Source organism: Ailuropoda melanoleuca, chromosome 15 (genome assembly GCF_002007445.2).
Source record: "Ailuropoda melanoleuca isolate Jingjing chromosome 15, ASM200744v2, whole genome shotgun sequence".
NCBI classification, from domain to species: domain Eukaryota; kingdom Metazoa; phylum Chordata; class Mammalia; order Carnivora; family Ursidae; genus Ailuropoda; species Ailuropoda melanoleuca.
The window spans coordinates 2,827,396-2,849,714 of NC_048232.1; the positions used below are offsets into that span (position 1 = coordinate 2,827,396).

At 44.9% G+C, this 22,319-nt stretch overlaps 1 protein-coding gene across 1 annotated transcript in view; it reads right to left on the minus strand.

Annotated features, from left to right (window-relative positions):
- PITRM1 (pitrilysin metallopeptidase 1) overlaps window positions 1-19,347 on the minus strand; it is a 41,541-nt gene extending 22,194 nt beyond the window's left edge. The window contains exons 1-12 of the mRNA XM_034644088.1: window positions 19,245-19,347; window positions 17,221-17,327; window positions 16,751-16,902; window positions 16,059-16,173; window positions 15,888-15,984; window positions 14,527-14,687; window positions 6,510-6,636; window positions 6,145-6,233; window positions 5,239-5,367; window positions 4,518-4,631; window positions 4,192-4,288; window positions 3,149-3,283 (exon numbers count right to left, since the gene is read on the minus strand). Of these exons, the coding sequence (XP_034499979.1) occupies window positions 3,149-3,283; window positions 4,192-4,288; window positions 4,518-4,631; window positions 5,239-5,367; window positions 6,145-6,233; window positions 6,510-6,636; window positions 14,527-14,687; window positions 15,888-15,984; window positions 16,059-16,173; window positions 16,751-16,880 (1,194 nt within the window). The 5' untranslated portion in view covers window positions 16,881-16,902; window positions 17,221-17,327; window positions 19,245-19,347. The remainder of the gene's footprint in view (window positions 1-3,148; window positions 3,284-4,191; window positions 4,289-4,517; window positions 4,632-5,238; window positions 5,368-6,144; window positions 6,234-6,509; window positions 6,637-14,526; window positions 14,688-15,887; window positions 15,985-16,058; window positions 16,174-16,750; window positions 16,903-17,220; window positions 17,328-19,244) is intronic.
- Between the last annotated feature and the right edge of the window lie 2,972 nt (window positions 19,348-22,319).

Here is a 22,319-nt window from a genome sequence, read left to right on the forward strand (position 1 = left end):
AGTCATATGCCTGATAAAGAATTTATGGTCATGGTCACAAGTCATGGTCATAAAGATATTCACTGGACTCGAGAAAAGAGCAGCGGACCCTTAGCAAAGAGATAAAACAGAAACAATCAGAGTCGAAGAACACAATCACTGAAATTAAAGATACACCAGATGGAACAAATAGCAGACTGCAGGAAGCAGAAAAACAATCAGCGACCTGGACGACAGAACAACGGAAATTAATCAAGCTGAGCAGGTGACAGAAAAAAAATGCAAAATAACAAGACCTGCATAATAACATTTGCTTTATAGGGATTCCAGAGGGAGAAGAGAGAGAAAAGAGGGTAGAAACTTTATGTGAAGAAATAATAGCTGAAAACTTCCCTCAACCGGGCAAGTTAACAGACATCCAGAATCAGGAGGCAAAGAGAGTCTGACGCCCCACAAAAAATCAATCCAGTGAGGTCCACATCAAGACACCTAGTAATTAGGGGCACCTGGGTGGCACAGTCATGAAGCGTCTGCCTTCAGCTCAGGGCGTGATCCCGGAGTTCTGGGATTGAGCCCCATGTCAGACTCCTCCGCTAAGAGCCTGCTTCTTCCTCTCCCACTCCCCCTGCTTTTGTTCCCTCTCTCGCTGGCTGTCTCTCTCTGTCAAATAAATAAATAAAACCTTAAAAAAAAAAAAAAAGACACCTAGTAATTAAAATGCAAAAAGTAGTGATAAGGAGATTTATAAAAGCAGCAAAAGAAGAAAGTTCTGTAAAAGGGAAACCCAAGGAGGCTATTAGTGAGTTTTTCAACAGAAACACTGCAGGCCTGAAGGGAGTGGCATGACACATTAAAGTGCCGAATGGGAAAAATCTGCAGCCAAGAACACTGTATCCAGCAAGGCTGTCATTCAGAACAGAAGGACAGATGAAGAGTTTCTCAGACAAACAAAAGTTAAAAAAGTTCATGACCAATAAACCAGCCTTGTTAATGTAAATGTTAATGGGGACTCTGAATGGAAAGGGAAGACCATTAACAAGAGTAAAAAAAGTACGAAATATAAAAGCAGTAAAAATAAGTGTATCTGTAAAAGTTAATCAAGGGTCTCTCAATGTAAAAGGATGTAAAGTATGACACTATAACCTAAAACATGGGCAGCGGTGGGTAAAGAATGGGGGCAAACTTAAGCAACCATCAACTAAATAGAGACTGCTTTGTGCAGAAAAGGTTATATACAAACCCAATGGTAACCATGTATCAAAACCCAATAACAGTTATGGAAAAAAATAAACAGAAAATAATTTTAGTATATCACTAAAAAAAAACTTATAGGGGCGCCTGNAAATAGGGGCGCCTGGGTGGCTCAGTCAGTTAAGCGACTGCCCTCGGCTCAGGTCATGATCCCAGGGTCCTGGGATTGAGCCCCATATCATGCTCCCTGCTCACTGGGGAGTCTGCTTCTCCCTCTCCTTCTGCCCCTCCCCCTGCTCGTGCTTGCGCGCTCTCTCTCTCAAATAAATAAAATCTTAAAAAAAAAAAAAAAGAGAGAACCACCTTACTTATGATCCAGCAATTGGGTTGTGGTCTCGGGGTTGGGGGATCGAGCCCCACGTTGGGCCCCATGCTCAGCACGGAGTCGGCTTGGGATTCCCTCTCTCACTCTCCCTCTGCCCCTCCCTCCTGCTCTCTCACGTGCAAGCTCTCCCTCTAAAATAAATAAAAATCTTTAGAAGATTACAGGAACTCAGTGGATAAAGCAGTGGTAGGTTTGAAAAGACTGGCTCTAATCTTGAAAAAAGTTCTACTGTGCGTAAAATGCTATCAAACAGCACCACCTGCCACAGAGAAATCGTTCATGAAAGGAAAAGTCAGTCACTGTGGCAAACTTCGTCTGTGTCTTATTTTATGGAATAGCCACAGCCACACCCATCTTCAGCAACCACCCCCTATCAGTCCGCAGTCATCGACATCGAGGCCAGACCCCACGGCAGCAAATATTACCACTCACTGAAAGCTCAGACGATTGGTATATTTTAGCAGTATTTTTAAAATAAGGTGTACATTTTTTTTTTAGACATATGCTATTGCACACTTAACAGACTACAGTGTAGTGTAAACACAACTTTTATCTGCATTGGGAAACCAAAACATTCATTTGACTCGCTTTATTGCAGTATTTGCTTTATTGAGGTGGTCTGGAACCACACACACACTATCTCCAAGGAATGCCTGCAGAAGGAAAACTGGAAAACCAACAAATACACGCAAGTGACACAACACATTTTTAAACAACCAGTAGGTTAAAGAGTAAATAACAGGGGGTCTTAGAAAATACCGTGAGACAAATGAAGCTGTAAACAGAACATACTGAAAACTACAGGATCCCAGAACACCAGCAAGAAGACTGACACGCACACAGTTAACTTGTACATTAAAAAAACAAAGATCCATGAGTAACCCATCTCCACACCCTCACTATAAAGAAAAGTGAGATCAAGCCAAACCCAAAGCTAGCAGAACAAAGAAAACCATAAAAATTAGGTCACAGATCAGACTTTTTCGAACAGATCAACAAAAGGGCCAAACCTTCAGATATACTAAGAAAAAAAGGAGGTTTGACTAAACTCAGACTTGGAAAAGGGCACAACAGCACAGACAGTACAGAAATAAGCGCAAGGGGATACTCGGAACAACTGCACAGCAACCTGGATAACCTAGATGAACAAACCCCTAAAACCACACCACCTTCCAGGACTGAAAGGTGAGGAAATAGAAAACTCTGAAGAGATCAGTAACTCATGAAGACACTGAACTAAAAAAAAAAAAAAAAAGCAAAACACTCCCAATGAAGAAACCCTAGGATGAGTGTATTTTTTCATGGGTGAATTCTACCTATCTTTTAATGACAAGTGAATAATTCTTATCAAAACTTTCCAAAAAATTGAGGAGTAAATAGTATAATCTCTTTTTCAACAAAACAGAAAATGCCTACAGATGTTTTTGTTAATACAACACGTGCATAATAAATATTTCATATATAAAAGGCAAACTCACATATCCATATAAAAAGCCAACTTGCATCAGAATGAATTAAATTTGTTAATACAAGCATTAATTAATAATTAAGAAATTATGTCACTTATTCATATAAATTCTCCAATCTCCTTACCTTAAAATACTGTTTTACTTTTTCTTGCAAAAACTGTGGATTTTCCTTGAGGCACTGCCTGAACCGAGCCACCTGCCTCCCCAGCTTCAGGAGCTCCACGGGGTCCCCGTCATGATTCCAGCAGGAGGCGATGTACTGCAACCAAGAACGTGACATCCACAGCACGTTACCCTACGAACTCTACATCAAAAGTAACATTTTATTACGATCTCAGTTTCTGTATTTAAAAATACCACGATGATTGTAACAAAAATTAAGTCATTCTTTGGTTAGGAAAATTTTAAATCTGTTTTCTAATAAAGTGAAGCACAGGTTTTAAAATGATTTTTAGGAGGGACGCCTGGGTGGCTCGGTGAAGCGTCTGCCTTCAGCTCAGGTCATGATCTCAAGAGTCCTGGGATCGTGTCCCACATCAAGCTCCCTGCTCAGTGGGAAGCGTGCTTCTCCCTCTCCTTACTGCTCATGCTCTCTCTTGCTATCTCTGTCTCTCTCTCAAATAAATAAGTAGAATCTTTAAAAAGAAAAATTATAAAAAAATAAATTCAAATGCAATTATTTTTAGGAAATATTATTACCAACAGATCTATAGTTATAAATCTCTACCCGTACGCACTCTGTATGAATCTGTCCTACATAAAAATATAAGATATTAGGGGAACTGGGGTGTCTCAGTCAGTTGAGCATCTGACTCTTGGTTTTGACTCAGGTCACTATCTCAGGGTCATGAGATCGAGTCCTGCATCAGGCTCTGCACTGGCTAGGGAGCCTGCTTAGGATTCCCTCTCTCCTAATTGTCCATCCTTCCATGCATGCTCTTTCTCTCTCTTTAAAGCAAATGACTCTCAAAAAAAAGATATCAGAACACAACGTATTATAAAACTAAATTAAAAGTAAATTGGCATCAGATCCGAAACAGCACAACCTTCGAGGTTCAAATGAAAGGTACAGTGAATACCCACCTATGTCTTCAGCTGTCAGTAGCCACTGATCACAGCAGTAAAAACAAAGGACAAACGGAGGAAGGTAGAGGAGAAATTACATACGGACGTCAGGGCGAGTCCAAAGCTGACAGACTGATGCTTCATCTGTATTTCAATCTTATGAAGGAGAGCCTCAATTCGGTCCTCTTCAAATCCTTTCCTAAAGAAACAGAGAACGGAGATGTTAAAAAGGAAATCGATACCTGTGCAACAGGGCAGCAGAGGCAATCTTTAAACAACTCCAAGTGAACCAGCATGTGTTTCATGAGGTAAAGAGACAGCGGACACGGGTGGGGGCGGCGGGGGGCGGTGGAGGTGGGCTCCCTCGCTGGACAGTGTGAGGACAGTGCGAAGGCACTGTCGGGATAGCAGAGGCGAGCCACACGCACTCGATGACTTCCTCGATGGTCCTGTCGATTAAGTCCCGGACGGCCTGGGAGTCCTGCTCCGCAATCCCCTGCAGGCCCACGCTGAAGTAGGCCTCCCGCGTGTAGCCGTTGTATCTGCAATACACAAGTGGGTCACGTGGCAGAATCCCGACGACGTCCAGCACCGCACATGCTTCACTTAGAGAGCCACTCTCTAGAGAACAGAGCTACAGACACTCCGGCCTCCCAAGTCTTCCCAGAAAAAGCCCACTGAAGCGGAGTCCTCAGATATAACTGGTCACAATTGCATTCATGTCCTTTTCACGTTTCTAAAAATCTATGCAATTTAAACTTTAGAGTTATGGCAAAATTAAATCTAGAAATGACACTGCTGAGCTTTACAAAAGAATATTTAACGACCTGGCTTTTAAAGCAGGCAGTCGTACGCCATTCTGAGATCTTGGACAAGCTATCTTTCTTTTTTTCATTTCCCAAATGTGCCCTCCAGGGGCTAGAAAACAGCTGTACTGGCCCAGGGTTGTCACGCACAGTTCTGTGCTGGGGCAGCAGGGGAACCATCCGTGACTGTGGGATACCGAGCATTCTCCATCTCTAACTTCACCCAGCAGATGCCAGCAACCCTTCCCAGCTGTGACCACCGAAAACGTGTCCCGATACTGTCAAATGTCAAAACTGGCCCCAAATGCAAACACCACTGATCTGATCAGATAATGAACCTTACCCAACATCAGGAGAAAAGTCTGTGCCAAGTCCAGATTCAATTAACGCTTTGTAGAAGGGGGAGTTGGGTCCACCGATCAAGAGTGAAGACAGAAGGTTTAACGTGAAGGCTTCAAATGTATCAGTGATGCTTCATTTAAACACGGGGTGGTAGGAGGCAGAGGGGGAGAGAAAAAGGGAAACTGTTGGCCCTAGTAACTGTTTCCAAAATCGTTAAAATCACTACTAAATCGACACTTTATTTCCAAAGAAGCGGGTGTTGTTCTACAAATGCTTGCATTTCAACCTCTAAATTTTATGGATAAAAGAGGATAACTATTTTTTTGGTGTGCAAAGTTCTCATAAACTAGACTATTTTGGGGTCCCACACCAGCAAGCTGACTTGGCTGCATATCGAATGTCATTCCATCATAGCGCGCCAAGCACTCTGACCTGTGTCATCTCAATTACAAGCGCACTGTCCGCACACAGACAACAGCAGTGAGGAGATGGGGCAGTCGGTCGAGCAGCACGACCACACAGCCTGCCGCCGTATGGCCGAGGACACCTGCCTGCCCACGTGCCCGCAGGCGCCCACATCTCTACGACAACAGAGCTCCATGGGGCGTCCATTATTTTGAAGCCAGTGTTCACTGTGCTCTCTTCACGCTCAATGGCATCCCGCCCCCACAAATGTTAATAACTGCTGCCAGACCCCATTTTCTCCAAAGAAATAAGCTTTAAAATGCAGTAAGAAGTTACTTTTTCCTGGGTAGCTACTAAAGGCAATTTCCCCCAAACCATCCCAGATGTTGTTAACATCTTCCCTGCCGTCCAACAGCTGCTCGACTCCTAAATCCTCACCATCGAGACATTTCTACGTGGAGAATTCACCTCCGACCCTGCTAAGCCCACAGCGGACACTTACTCTGGTAAGAGGAAGCTGACCCCGACGGTTGTTTGTTTGGAGGAACCTGCAGCCAGGGAGTCTGGGCCACATGTTATGTGGAATTCCCTCTGTAAAACGACGGGATGCTTTCAGTAGGTGCAGTGCACAAACAACTGGGTTTAAACTAGAGTAAGGTACGCGTAGAGGTATAGAGTGGCCCAAGAGATGCTTTTCACTAAATTTTCTTTTCAAACAAGTAACCATTTCTTAGGGTTAAGAAGCTCTTACATTCAAGTCAGAGGCCATGATATTTGAAAATCTTATTACTAATACACAGTTCGACTCTTCGTCTCAATGTATTCAGTAGGTGAAAACATGGCTTATTCTCTGGATGGGGAACTTACCGGCTTATCCCATGGCTTCTGAGCTGGCACTGCAGTATTTGGCTCAATTTTCTCAAATTTACTCAGGGCTTCGTCGTGAATTTGTTTCAGATGCTGTTCTAATGGAAAGTTGCCGTAAGTGAAGAACCTGAAACGTTCAGAGACATTAGTCTATCTCAGCATAAAAGATGAGAAATCAACACAGATCGCTGTTTGGATAAAATGGAAGGTATGCAGCATAAGAAAACCCTAAACTCACCTCATTTCATGGATACAACTAAGTAACTGTTCCATCAGGGAAAATAACCCAAAAACCGGCAGAACAAACCCCACAACTAAATGTAGGGAAGAGACCACACTGGAGAGAGTGGGAAGGACAGAGTCTCTGAGGGGGCTAAATGGACCAGGGGACTGTCCACTGGAGGAAGGGACCCATGGAGGGGGGGCAGAGGGTCACACCAGGGAGCCCACACGGGAACATGAATCCCCCCATAACATTTGGCTTTGAAAACCAAAGCAGCTGAATTTCATGAGTTCTTACAACCAGTGGGACTTAAACATGGAACTTTAAAAATCATGGGCGCCTGGGTGGCTCAGTTGGTTAAGCAACTGCCTTCGGCCCAGGTCGTGATCCTAGGGTTCTGGGATTGAGTCCCACATTGGGCCTGCCTAACATGTTTAAGTGCCCCACCCCCTGCAGCCAGGCCTGCCTCAGCCCCAGTGCTGCGAGTCCCCTCCCACAGATGACCAGGGCCCCTCTGGCCAGCACCGTGTCTCCCAAACACACATTCTGCAGGACATCAGTCCCAGTGGTGGCAGCTGGTCACCTCCAACGGAGGACACACGCACACACCTTGTTAAAACTGCATGTCCCGTGCACGTGCACTCTGCAGATCACCCCACCCAACTCCGGTCTCCCCGGCAGCAGCGCTTCTCTGGCAGAGGACCAGTGTCACCTTGTGAAAACTGTGCACAATGCCCACTACATTCAAAAGCAGGGGACACAGCTGACTTTCCTGATGCACTGAACACATGCTGAGAGCTAGACACAATGAGGGGACAGAGGAATAAGGCCCAAATGAAAGAACAGGACAAAACCACAGCAAGAGACCTAAGTACAACAGAGATAAGTCATATGCCTGATAAAGAATTTATGGTCATGGTCACAAGTCATGGTCATAAAGATATTCACTGGACTCGAGAAAAGAGCAGCGGACCCTTAGCAAAGAGATAAAACAGAAACAATCAGAGTCGAAGAACACAATCACTGAAATTAAAGATACACCAGATGGAACAAATAGCAGACTGCAGGAAGCAGAAAAACAATCAGCGACCTGGACGACAGAACAATGGAAATTAATCAAGCTGAGCAGGTGACAGAAAAAAAATGCAAAATAACAAGACCTGCATAATAACATTTGCTTTATAGGGATTCCAGAGGGAGAAGAGAGAGAAAAGAGGGTAGAAACTTTATGTGAAGAAATAATAGCTGAAAACTTCCCTCAACCGGGCAAGTTAACAGACATCCAGAATCAGGAGGCAAAGAGAGTCTGACGCCCCACAAAAAATCAATCCAGTGAGGTCCACATCAAGACACCTAGTAATTAGGGGCACCTGGGTGGCACAGTCATGAAGCGTCTGCCTTCAGCTCAGGGCGTGATCCCGGAGTTCTGGGATTGAGCCCCACGTCAGACTCCTCCGCTAAGAGCCTGCTTCTTCCTCTCCCACTCCCCCTGCTTTTGTTCCCTCTCTCGCTGGCTGTCTCTCTCTGTCAAATAAATAAATAAAACCTTAAAAAAAAAAAAAAAAGACACCTAGTAATTAAAATGCAAAAAGTAGTGATAAGGAGATTTATAAAAGCAGCAAAAGAAGAAAGTTCTGTAAAAGGGAAACCCAAGGAGGCTATTAGTGAGTTTTTCAACAGAAACACTGCAGGCCTGAAGGGAGTGGCATGACACATTAAAGTGCCGAATGGGAAAAATCTGCAGCCAAGAACACTGTATCCAGCAAGGCTGTCATTCAGAACAGAAGGACAGATGAAGAGTTTCTCAGACAAACAAAAGTTAAAAAAGTTCATGACCAATAAACCAGCCTTGTTAATGTAAATGTTAATGGGGACTCTGAATGGAAAGGGAAGACCATTAACAAGAGTAAAAAAAGTACGAAATATAAAAGCAGTAAAAATAAGTGTATCTGTAAAAGTCAATCAAGGGTCTCTCAATGTAAAAGGATGTAAAGTATGACACTATAACCTAAAACATGGGCAGCGGTGGGTAAAGAATGGGGGCAAACTTAAGCAACCATCAACTAAATAGAGACTGCTTTGTGCAGAAAAGGTTATATACAAACCCAATGGTAACCATGTATCAAAACCCAATAACAGTTATGGAAAAAAATAAACAGAAAATAATTTTAGTATATCACTAAAAAAAAAACAACTTATGGGGGCGCCTGGGTGGCACAGCGGTTAAGCGTCTGCCTTCAGCTCAGGGCGTGATCCCGGCGTTATGGGATCGAGCCCCACATCAGGCTCCTCCACTATGAGCCTGCTTCTTCCTCTCTCGCTGGCTGTCTCTCTCTCTCTGTCAAATAAATAAATAAAATCTTCAAAAAAAACCAAAAAACAAAAAACTACCAATAAATAAAAGTCCAGGACCAATCAGCTTCACAGGTGAATTCTATGACACATTTAAAGCAGAGTTAATACCCAGTCTTCTCACACTTTTCCAAAAAATAGAAGAGGAAGGAAAACTTCCAAATTCATTCTATGAGGCCAGCATTACCCTGATACCAAAACCAGATAAAGACATCATACACACAAAAAAGGAGAAGTACAGCCATCATCTGATGAATGTAGATACCAAAACCCTCAACAAAACATTAACAATCTGAATCTAACAATATATTTAAAAAATCATTCACCGCAATCAAGTGGGATTTATTCCTGGGTTGCAAAGATGGTTCCATATTCACAAGTGAATCAACACGCTACACTGCAACAAGAGAAAGGATAAAAACCTTACGATCATTTCAAAAGATGCAGAAAAACCATCTGACCGAGTACAACATCCACTCATGACAAAAACCCTCAACAAAGTAGGTTTAGAGAAACACTCAACATAATGAAAGGCATATATGAAAAACCCACAGCTAACATCATACTCAATGGGGAAAAACTAAGAACACGACAGGGATGTCCCTCTCACCACTTTTATTCAACTACTACTGGAAGTCCTAGTCACAGCACTCAGACAAGAGAAAGGAATAAAAGGCATCCAAATTGGTAAAGAAGAACTAAAACGTCCACTATTTGTAGATGACATATTATGTATAGAAAATCCTAAAGACTCCACAAAAAACTACCAGGACTGATAACTGAATTCCGTTAAGACTGCAGGATGCAAATCAACACACGGAAATCCGTTGCATTGCTACACACTAATAATGAAATAGCAGAAAGAGAGATTAAAAGAACAATCCCAGGCACAACTGTACCAAAAATAAAAAATACCTGGGAATAAATGTAACCAGAGCTGCAAGACCTGCTCTGAAAACTATAAAATACTGATGAAGGAAACTGAAGATGACACAAACAAATGGAAAGATATTCCATGCTCACAGGTTGGAAGAACCAATATTGTTCAAACTGCCCAAAGCAATCTACAGATTTAATGCAATCCCTATCAAAATACCAACAGCATTTTCCACAGAACTACAACAAACAATCCTAAAACTGGTATTGAACCATAAAAGAACCCCAAGAGCCAAAGCAATGTTGAAGAAGAACAAAGCTAAAAGTATCGCAATATCAAAATTTCAAGATATACTACAAAGCTGTAGTAATCAGCACAGTATGGTACTGGCACAAAAAGACACACAGAACAATGGAACAAAACAAAAAACCCAGAAATGAATCCATGATCACATGGTCAATTAATCTTCAACACAGCAGGAAAGAATATTCAATGGGAAAAAGACAGTCTCTTTAATAAATGGTGTTGTGAAAATTGGACCGCCACATGCAAAAGAATGATAGTAGATCACTTTCTTAAACCATACACAAAAATAAATTGGATTTAGGACTGAAATGTCAGGCCTGAAACAAAAATCCTAGAAGAGAGCACAGGCAGAAATCCATCTGACAATGACCATAACAACTTCTTTCTAGACAGGTCTCCTGAGGCAAGGGAAATAAAAGCAACTCTTGGGACTACGCCAAAATAAAAAACTTCTGCACAGTAAAGGAAACAGGCAACAAAACCAAAAGACACCTCAATATAATAAAAGCCATAAATGAAAAACCCGCAGCTAACATCATACTCAATGGAGAAAAGGAATGGGAGAAGATATTTGCAAAGGGCATCTCTGATAAAGGGTTAATATCCAAAATACATAAAGAGGGCGCCTGGGTGGCGCAGTCGTTAAGCGTCTGCCTTCAGCTCAGGGCGTGATCCCGGCGTTCTGGGATCGAGCCCCACATCAGGCTCCTCCGCTAGGAGCCTGCTTCCTCCTCTCCCACTCCCCCTGCTTGTGTTACCTCTCTCGCTGGCTGTCTCTGTCAAATAAATAAATAAAAAATATTAAAAAAAAAAACATAAAGAACTTCTACAACCCAACACCAAAAAACCCCAAATAATCCAATTTAAAAATGGGCAGAAGACACAAACACAGTTCTCCAAAGACATCCAGATGGCCAACACACACATGAAAAGATACTCAACATCACTGATCATCAGGGAAATGCGAATCAAAACCACAATGAGATACCACCTCAGACACATCAGAATGGCTAAAATCAACAACACAAGAAACAACAGGTGTTGGAGAGGATGTGGAGGAAAAGTAACCTCCTTACACTGTTGGTAGGAATGCAAACTGCTGCAGCCACTGCGGAAAACAGTATGGAGGTTCCTCAAAAAGTTAAAAATAGAACTACCATATTATCCAGTAATCACACTCTTGGGTGTTTACAGAAAAAATACAAAATGCTAATTTGAACAGATACGTGTACATAAGCCTGTGTTTATAGCAGCATTATTTACAATAGCCGAGATATGGAAGCTGCCCAAGTGTCCATGGATCGAAGAATGGATGAAGAAGACGTGGTGTATACATGATGGAATATTACTCAGCCATTAAAAAGAATGAAATCTTGCCATTTGCTATGGCATGGATGGAGCTAGAGAGTATTACACTAAGTGAAATAAGTCAGTCAGAGAAAGACAAATACCACGACTTCAGGCACGTGGAATTCAGGAAAACAAATGAACAAAGGGGAAAAAATAAAGAGACAAACTGAAAACNATATTACTCAGCCATTAAAAAGAATGAAATCTTGCCATTTGCTATGGCATGGATGGAGCTAGAGAGTATTACGCTAAGTGAAATAAGTCAGTCAGAGAAAGACAAATACCACATGACTTCAGGCACGTGGAATTCAGGAAAACAAATGAACAAAGGGGAAAAAATAAAGAGACAAACTGAAAATAATGGTCTTAACTGTAGAGAAAACACTCTGGTTACTGGAGGGAAGGTGGTGAGGCGGTGGGGGAAATTGGTGATGGGGAATAGGATGAGCACTGAAGACTATTTGGAAATGTTGAATCACGATATTTTATACCTAAAACTAAAAGAATACTATGTTAACTACAGAATTAAATTAAGCTTAAAAATGGAAGGTTGGGGGGGCGCCTGGGTGGCACAGCGGTTAAGCGTCTGCCTTCGGCTCAGGGCATGATCCTGGCATTGNGGGCGTGATCCTGGCATTGTGGGATCGAGCCCCACATCAGGCTCCTCCGCTATGAGCCTGCTTCTTCCTCTCCCACTCCCCCTGCTTGTGTTCACTCTCTCATTGGCTGTCTCTATCTCTGTCGAATGAATAAATAAAATCTTNGCCTGCTTCTTCCTCTCCCACTCCCCCTGCTTGTGTTCACTCTCTCGCTGGCTGTCTCTATCTCTGTCGAATGAATAAATAAAATCTTAAAAAAAAAAAGGAAGGTTGGGGCACCTAGGTGGCTCAGTTGGTGAAGCGTCTGCCTTCAGCTCAGGTCATGATCTCAGGGTCCTGGGATCAAGCCCCATGTCAGGCACCCTGCTCAGCAGGGAATTGGCTTCTCCCTCTGCCCTTTCCCACCCCACTAGTTTTCTCTCTCCCTCTAATAAGTGAATAAAAATCTAAAAAAAAAAAAAAAAATAGAAGGTATACATATATAGCACCTAAAAAAACTGTTCCCATATGGAAATGAAGTTTGTATAGAAATACATTTTTTTGGGGCACCTGGGTGGCGCAGTCATTAAGCGTCTGCCTTGGGTTCAGGGCATGATCCCGGCGTTATGGGATCGAGCCCCACAGGAGCCTGCCTCTTCCTCTCCCACTTCCCCTGCTTGTGTTCCTTCTCTCGCNCTGTGTTCCCTCTCTCGCTGGCTGTCTCTATCTCTGTCAACTAAATAAATAAAATCTTAAAAAAAAAAAAAAGAAATACATTTTTTTGTTTTTTAAAGATTTGAGAGAGTGCGTGTACTCTACTGGGGGGCAGAGGGAGAGAGAATCCTCAAGCAGACTCTCGGCTGAGCAGGGAGCCCAATATGGGGCTTGATCCCAGGACCCTGGGATCACAACCTGAGCTGGAGGCAGATGCTTAACCGACTGAGCCAGGCATCCTTCTCTTCACTTACTTTAAATACAAAGGCCAAATAGAGGCTTTGATCTTTTTTATAAGAAACACAAATCATGCAAAAGTGATTAATTAAATATAAATCTGACAAAAGTTGCTATTTAAAATGTACTATAAAAGTGTTTCAAAAACTAAGTAACTGATATGTTCAAATATTTGATGAGACATCTTAACTACAGGAAGACAGTAATCCATCACTGACCTTCACAAAGTTCAATCTTAGGTTACAAATGTCAGATTACATGTTTTCAAGACAATACATTTATCCATCCAGGGGAAAAAGGGTACAATGACATAGTTGATTTTTTTTTTTTTAATATGCTGTTGTGTGAGCTATGACTCAGGTACAGAAAACAGATTGGTGGTTGCCAAGAGAGGGGGTGGACAAAATGGGTAGAAGGGGTCCGAGCTTCCAGGTTTAAGATGAGTAAGTCATGGGGACATAACGGACAGCATGGTGACTGTAGTTAACAACAGTGTATTGTATATTTAAAAGTTGCGAACAGAACAGATCTTAACAGTTCTCATTATAAGAAAAAAACCATTTGTAACTATGCGCAGAGACAGGGTTACCTGGACTTAGTGTGGTGATCACTTCACATTATATACATGACCCAAATCATTTTGTTGTCCATGTAAAACTAATACAACACTATATGTCAATTATATCCCGATAAAATAAACACATCTGACTTTGGGAGCCAGTATCTGAAAGATCCTTGAAGAACGTCCACTCAATGGTTTAGAGGGCACTCCAGCAACAAGGAGCATCCCTGGCGTCCAGGGAGACACTTTCTCTGAATGCCTGGCTCCAGCAGTCGCAGGACTCCTCGGAGAAAGAAGGAGCTACAGATCTGGAGCAGAGGGAGCCTGGATTTGAGGCCGGGGGCACAGAAACTAGTTACTGAAAACTAAGAAGACCTAAGACAAGATGAGCTTAAAATCATTCCCTTGGGACACAGGTGGCACAATTTGAGCACAAAAAAATAAAGATCCTGGGGCACCTGGGTGGCTTAGTCGGTGAAGCATCTGCCTTTGGCTCAGGTCCTGATCTCAAGCCCGCACTCCCGTGTTAGCCATCAGAAAGCTGAGGCCAAGGGGAGGGAGCGTGGCAGCACACGGCACATCCTGCAGGAACGGGCGTCACCATCATGCTGGGCACGCAAGTTCTTGCCGTAGACGCTCAGAATGATCGTCCACATGAGAGAGAGGCGATCCATTAAGCAAAGAATCCTCTAAATTTACAAAGTTCTTCGCAAACAGTTCTTTGCCAAATGTGAGAGAAGCCATGCCATTTAGTGTATGCAAACAACTCTACCGTTCAACAACCCACCGTTCATTAAAGTGCAGAAATGAAGTATTACCTAGCATTACTGGGGTGGTAATGGGTAGCATGGAACTGTTTAAGCTGCTCCCACGTGAGGTCTGGGATGCACAACGGATGCCCCCCGGAGATCACCGAGTACGTGTGGTCAGGCAGGAGTCGGTTCTGAAGGTGCTGAGAGAATATCCTCTCGTTGTCTGTCTTCAAATTTAAAAAAAGATATATGTGTGTGAAAAATAACACCCACTACTACGTTACAATGCAGCAAATTAATCACCTTCTGGGAGCATGCACCTGTAACACCCTGCAATTCAAATGGTCGCAGTGGTAAACGAGGTGGTCCAGGCAGATCCTGTCTAACAAAGCGTGCAATTCGTTCACAATGTCCGCACAAGACCCAGAGATCAGGGGTCTCGTAAGAGAAGGAGAAACACCTTGCAGTGTGCATGGGCCGCCAGCAATGGCCAAGGGAGGGAGGGCTGTGCGGCCCAAGGAAAGATGCAGGAGAGTCCCTGCCCATGAGCTGCAGGGCGGGGTCCCACGGGCTTCCGGAGCAAAAGCCGCCACTGTTACTTGGGTTTCCAGAAGGTGCTGGGAGAAATGAAGCCCGAGTCAAGTAGCCCCACGTGTCAGGGCAGGACTTCAAAGTCAGAGGAGCTGGGAGGATGGGCCCAACAGAGAGTTTCTCAAACTCCCTGGTCTCAAGATCCTTCATACTCCTAAAAATCAACGAGGCCCCCAAAGAGCCTTTGATGACGTGGGTTTCTTGATTACACAGCAGTGTGTGTGTACCCAGAATTTTTCTGTGTTACAAGTTAAAGCTAAGACCTTTTAAAAAGTTACCTGTTCACTCATTATCTTAACCCATCAGTACATGTTAACAAATATTTTTTGGAAACTTTCTCAGAACAAAGCAGAACTATTACTGAGAAGAATAGCACTGTTTTGCACATTTTGCAAATCTCCTTAATGTCTGGCTTAACAAAGACAGCTGGACTCTCCTATTTGCTTCTGTATCCTGTAAACTATTACAAAACATGTAATGCAAGATTGGGGAAACTCCAGAATGAGGAAAAAAAAGACAAGGTCTGACCACTGTCATGCAAACAGTTTTCATCTCACAGACCTCCTGCAGACCACATGCCAGCGGCCCTACAGCTCGAGGGCTGCTAGCTGTCACACTGGATCCCAGAAAATCGGGAGCGTGACCCTCTGCTGACCTACGGCTGGTGCTCACTGCACCCCGGCTAGTTCTCCAAGTCCCACGTGAGAAGTGCAAATGACATATGAGAATGTCCACTGTCTTCCAGACCCATTTACACATCCCGATATTCTCCACAGGAACGGTAAGCAATCATTGTAACACAGTTTTAAAAAGGAAAAAAAAAAAAAACAACTCACAAATACTCCCTTCATTTCATTAAAGACGACTCCTTTAAAGGTCAAGGGTGTTTGGGGGTCCTTCGGATTCTCATGTTCTAGTCGCCATCCTTCCTGCCTAAATAACGGTAAGCAATTACACAATGATAGTGACTCTAATACTAAACCCTAAATCAATTAATCATTACGTACCAGAAATCCAGTTCCCGCAAGCACGGGAAAAAGGCTGCATCCAAATACACAGACAGGAGATTCTGGAAGTCCTTGGGATTTTGTGTGGAAAATGGGTACAGAGTGTAATCGCTAGCTGGGTATAAATGAAAAGGTTTTTTAAAATTCTAGATTCCCACAGGAATGAACTACTTTCAGCCCCGCTCCCCTCCATGAGCCCTTACGGCCCCGGGCACAGAGCCAGCACCATCCCACTATGGGCAGGCCTGGCTGGGGGCAGGCAGAAGGGGCACGGCGAGACATGACCTCACACACCTACACAGACAGCCTGACCTGCAGGATGTGGACCAAGTACACTGGTTAACTGGAGGCCTGGCCACTTCTCTGCACCCAGTAGCAGCCCACGTGCTGCCCGAGTTCCTAGAAATCAACTCAAACACCACCACCGCCACATTCACATATGCCACTGAGCTTAAATTTTATAGCAGGATTTCCAAAAAAATATTATTTTGACCTTTTCCAGAAAAATGCCAGACGCCTTTTCCCTAAAACTACAGTTTTTATAATGTGGCCATGATGTGGCTTTCCTAAAGAATTCCATTTCCAGCAGCTTTCCAGCAGACCAGAGAACGGCCTACGGGCTGCCACCGCCCCCAACCCCCCTCCCACACCGAGGAGACCCCGCCCGGCTCCACCGCGGGACACCAGCTCACCGGTGAAGGCGTTCATGAAAGTGGACAGCGATCGATTGAGCATCTTGAAAAAGGGATCTCTGCACGGGTATCTGTGAGAGCCGCACAGGACGGTGTGCTCCAGCACGTGCGGGACGCCGGTGCTGTCCATGGGCGTGGTGCGGAACTGCACGCTGCGGCGAGACAACAGAAGCGAGCGGAAGGCTCAGGGGGGCGGCACAGTTACCGCTGTGACTGCATGTGTCACCACTCCGACCGCCCAACCGCTCAGCAAAACGGTCTCCGACACAACGCAGAAAACCCTAATTCACACTCTGAGCTTTTACTCTAGGCACCTGAGGACAGAAACTCATTTCACCTTTTCCTTCTGTTTTCAGGATATGGTCAATAAAAACAAAACATGAGTGAATGAGGATTTTACACTACGTAACGTATGGAAGACGTTCTCGGTGGAAACGGTCGAGAACATGCTCTCACGATGCCCCACGCACCTGAACAAGTTGTTGCTGTCTTCTCTGGCCAAGTGCAAGTATTTTGCCCCTGTGCTGTCATGGCTGAGCGTCACTGCGGTCAGGGACAGTTCGGGGATGGCCGTTACCTGAATGAACAAGGAATATGTGAACAGCTACACTCAGCCAGAACGGCGCTTGGCACAGGTATGGTTACACCACAGGCCCTGGCCTGTGTCACCGGGCAACAGCAAGAAGCCGGCACGTCAGGGCCAGAGGCACATCAGAAATCACCTTGTTCAAACCCTGAATCTCACAAACGAGCCAAGTAAGACCTATGGACCTGACCATCCTCGGTGCCTTTTCCTTTTGCATGCTTCCTATCTGCTAGACATTTTCTGAATAGTTCCCGGGGAACCCTGTGAGGGAGGGATCCTCATCCCCACTTGCAGATGGAAACACTGAGGCTCAGAGCAACAGACAGGGACACAGATGCCATCTCTCACAGCAGGCTGTGCTGGAGGAGTCCTGCTTTCACCTGCGATGTCTGCAGTTGGTTTCCTTTTATACGCATCATGGCAGGAATGCTCAGAATGGCCCTGCCGGGAGACGAACGCTGGAGTGGGCCACAGCCTGCAACTGAACTGTGCCTCATCTGGTTTATGCAGTACTGAGGAATTCCCAGGGGTGCGCTGGGGTATCACCAGTTACCTGCTCCTAGGGGGAGGGTCCGAATCACCTCCAATAAAAACAAATGCATCCTGACCCCAAGGACGGTCGTCTGCTAGCTATGTAAGCCTCCCAAAAGTTTCTGGTGCTTGCTGGCACCTTAGAAAGTGCTCTATCACCCAACCATGCCAGGGGCCTCTCCCCTTCAATCACAGTGGTGCATCACTATGACAGCCACACCATTTATCACCTCCTCTTTTCAGAGGCTGTGAAGCTTACTTGTCTGTGCGGACACAGCCAGCTACCAGCAGGGCAGAGATTAGAACTCGGGGGTCCGGAGCGTGTTGTGAGGGCCTTCCATGCAAGCGACATGGCTTAAAGAGGTCTGTAATGCCTGCCTAGTTTACAAGTATTAAATTATCTATAGCTAAGAGTTTACTTTGTAAGAGGTGATCAACGTATTTAAAATCAGTTCAAATGGTGAACTGTCTGCCTCCCAACCTCTTTCATGGGAACTATTCCCTAAACAAGGATCATGTTTTCTCAGAAGTTTCTATAACACTTGGAAAACACAGAAAAAGGACTCTGAATGAGGTCCTCCTTAACAGTCACTATTCTACGTCAAACTCCTCTGCATGGCCTTTAGGGACTTCACACATGCTCTCACCCAGTGTCATGAGCCCCTCTCTCAAGCTAACCAGCCCCCTGGAACCCTGCCTGGAAGTGCCACCATGGGCACGTCCAGCCCTCCAGCTTCCACGTACACACCCCTCCGTTCTCCCTGAACCTGTCCCTATTACCCCCCTACCCTACCCCACCCAGCAGAGCACCCTCTCCTTCCATCCTCCTTTTGGGTCTCTGCACTTCCACTGAGACGCTCATCACGTTCCCCCCTCGTACTGCAGCTGCACTTGTATCCTTCTGGACTGTGAGCTGACTGCCTTCTAAATCTGGTAAGAGTGTTACACACAGCATGAAGCCAACAGCCAGTCAGTGATGTGAAATACATATTTCCCAATTACTGTGTTAAAAGAAAAAAAACATTGTGAACATACAAGCCCACAATCTCTTTACTCAGATGGCTCAAAAACAAGTTTTTGTGTGTAGAGCAAACTCATGTGCTAGGGAAAATGTGACCCGCAAAGATGTGGGGTGAACAGTCACGTGTGTGGCTGAACATCAATGTGACTTACTTTCTAAAATCTAGAGACATTAGGCTTCAAGGGGCCGGGTTCAAGGAAGGGACTGGGGATCCCTTATTTAAGAATCAGGAAATCCTTTCATTTGCAAACTCCGCTCAGTTGAGCCCACTGTGAAACATGGATGAGCCAGGGCCTGGGACAGAGACGCTAACTCCCCCGGGGTCTGGGCTGAGCAACAAGGTGGGCCATGCATACCTGGCTTATGGTGAACCCGTGGATCTGCTCTCCCACCTCGTGCTGCCGAGCCCTCTCACAGGCGGTGGTGGCCTTCCTCCTCCATGCTTGCAGACTGGCCCTGCTCCACAGGAGGAAAGGAACCAAGGTTAGATGCTCCTGCAGGACAACTGTGTGGCTAACATAATTCAGCAACGTCATGAAAACATTTTCACATGATCAAGACATTTCAAATAAAAATTAAACCTTACATCTTACAAACAGATTCCAGAAAACTGACTTCTGGAACCTTTCGTTAAGTTCTTTCAATTTTATGATCTTTACCTCTACTCACTCAGTTAAAGCTTTGTATCAACTAATAACTGCATGTTCCAGGCCTTTTATGTGTAAATGGTCACAAATAACTATGATACCAATTCTCCTTACCTGTGTAAAAAACAACTCTCTTGTTAAAATGACTTTTTCCATCTCAGTACACAGTATCGCAATAAACTCCCATTACGCATCTACCAAACTTGTAAAAAGTAAGACATCTATCATTGCCAGAAATACCTAAACTGCAACTAGGTGTGCAAACAGTAATGATCCTGGAAAAACATTTGGCATCATTTAAATTAGTAACTATTCACCTCCATATGTGTGTCCTGGATAACCTGTAATCATGTGCCAGCACACACCCCGTATGTCGGCACCATTCCTAAGAGTCCCAAACTCCACCAACCAGGACGTCCAACATCAGAATGGATAAACTGTGGACTATTCAATAGATGAAATAAGCTTAGTCGTAAATGTGGATGGACTGCAACCACGCGTGACGAAATTGTGGGTTACATAACGCTAAACCAAAAAAAGAAAAATATAAAGGATAGACACGGTATCATCCTAAATAGGTAACACTGTGTTGCAGGAATACGTACAGATGGTAAAAATATAAAGAAAAGCCAATAACATGGATGGAGCTAGACAGTATTATGCTAAGTGAAATAAGTCAGAGAAAGACAAAGACCATATGTCACTCATATGTGGAATAAGAAACAAACAAGCAAAGGGGAAAAAACAGAGGCAAATCAAGAAATAGAATCTTGGGCCGCCTCTCCCTCTCCCCCTGCTTGTGTTCCCTCTCTCGCTGGCTGTCTCTATCTCTGTCAAATAAAAAAAAAAAAAAAAAAAAGAAATAGAATCTTAACTATGGAGAACAACTGATGTTATCAGAGGGGAGGTTGGTGGGGAGATGGGGAGCGGGGTGTCGATCCACTGACTCCTGTAGCTGCTGTATTTCTGGGGCTTAATCTTATATAGACACATAGACCTATAAAGAAAAGCAAGGAAATAAACCAGGAGAGAGGTCACATCTAAGAGGGAGGGAGGGTCAATCATTTAGGGGTAAACTTAATCTGAGTAACGGTGACNGAAATAGAATCTTAACTATGGAGAACAAACTGATGTTATCAGAGGGGAGGTTGGTGGGGAGATGGGGAGGGGGGTGTCGATCCACTGACTCCTGTAGCTGCTGTATTTCTGGGGCTTAATCTTATATAGACACATAGACCTATAAAGAAAAGCAAGGAAATAAACCAGGAGAGAGGTCACATCTAAGAGGGAGGGAGGGTCAATCATTTAGGGGTAAACTTAATCTGAGTAACGGTGACACCATTTGTAAATATTTTCCCTCTCAACTGTATTATATGCTTGAAATAATTTTCTACATTATTATATCTCGCAAAAATATCTCTTTTGAAGACGATACATAGAGAAAAGGAAGAAACAGACTCAGCCACTACCAGGCAACATTATGAAGATATGCGATCATCAGCCAAAGGTTTCCTTACTGACATAGGTAATTCTAGAATTATGAAATAGAGGATTTTAAGATGCTATTTACCAACAGCAACACAATCCCAAAAAACAAATGCTCAGGCTGAAAATGCAGAAAAAGCCTGAGGCAACATGGCCTTTCCCCCATATACTTCCTGTTACCAGCCACACACGTGAAGAATGCCCCTGCTGCCTAATTCAAAGGCACCACCAGAATACCCAAAAACGAACACCCCAGACTAACAGCTAAACTGCCCCATAAAATAAACAAGGTTCTGTGAATTAGCATGAAACAAAACTTATCTACAAACTCATAAAGCATGATCATTCAAGGCTGGATTGTTATCTTTCTTTCATAAATCTAGTCACTTAAAAAAACGTCAATCTCTGGAAACTCCAGTCCTATTAAGAACACTGCAGCCTAAGAGCACCTCGTGTGGAAGCCACAGGTGTTTTGAGGACTCCCTGCTCACAACAGAAGACATGGGGGCAATCACGTTAATGAGAACCACAAGCTGGCGATTAATTTAATTACACGTGTTAAAATCCACAACAATGACCAGTTTCACTTCAAAAGCCCTGACAATCCGCACACAAGGCCACCCACTCTGGGACCGCCTAAGGCCCCAGGAGCACCGGGGCTCCTTGGGCCCGGATCCGCTTTACCCACAGGCTTTCCTGGCTGCGCTCCCAACCCTGACAACTGGACAGGAACTCCTTTCCTTTGGAGGGGGATGCGATGGGAGGGGGACCCACCGCGCCGTCCCTCACCCAGGCTCTGCAAGGCTCGCCGGGCTGGGCTCGGGGAGAGACGGTCCGGAGTCCGGGCTCCCCGGGCGAAGGGCGTCGGGGTTCGGGCGCCCCAGAGCAGGGAGCTGTGGTGCGGCACCGCCAGGCCGAGAGGAGACCCTGGAGCCCCCTGCGTTCTCCCCGCCGCCGGGACCGCCCCTGCCACCTTTCGCCCTCGCCTCCTTCCTCTCCGCCCTCTCTCGCTCCTGCCCGCGTCTCACCCGCCGCCCAGCCGCCTCAAGAAGAACGGTAATCTCCTGCCGCAGCGCCACATGGCTTGTGACCAGCTCAGGGTCCCTGTCGTAGCTTTACCTACCCAGACGCACGGCGCGGGGGCGTGACGCATCGGCCGCGACTCTCATTGGTCAGCGCTCACGGTGACGCTCTCTCCAATAGGCTGGCGAGGAAAAGGGTGGGCTCCTGATGCGGCGGGGCGGGACTCGAAGGCAGCTGACCACGGGGTGGGCGGGACGATAGGGGGCGGGGCGTCGC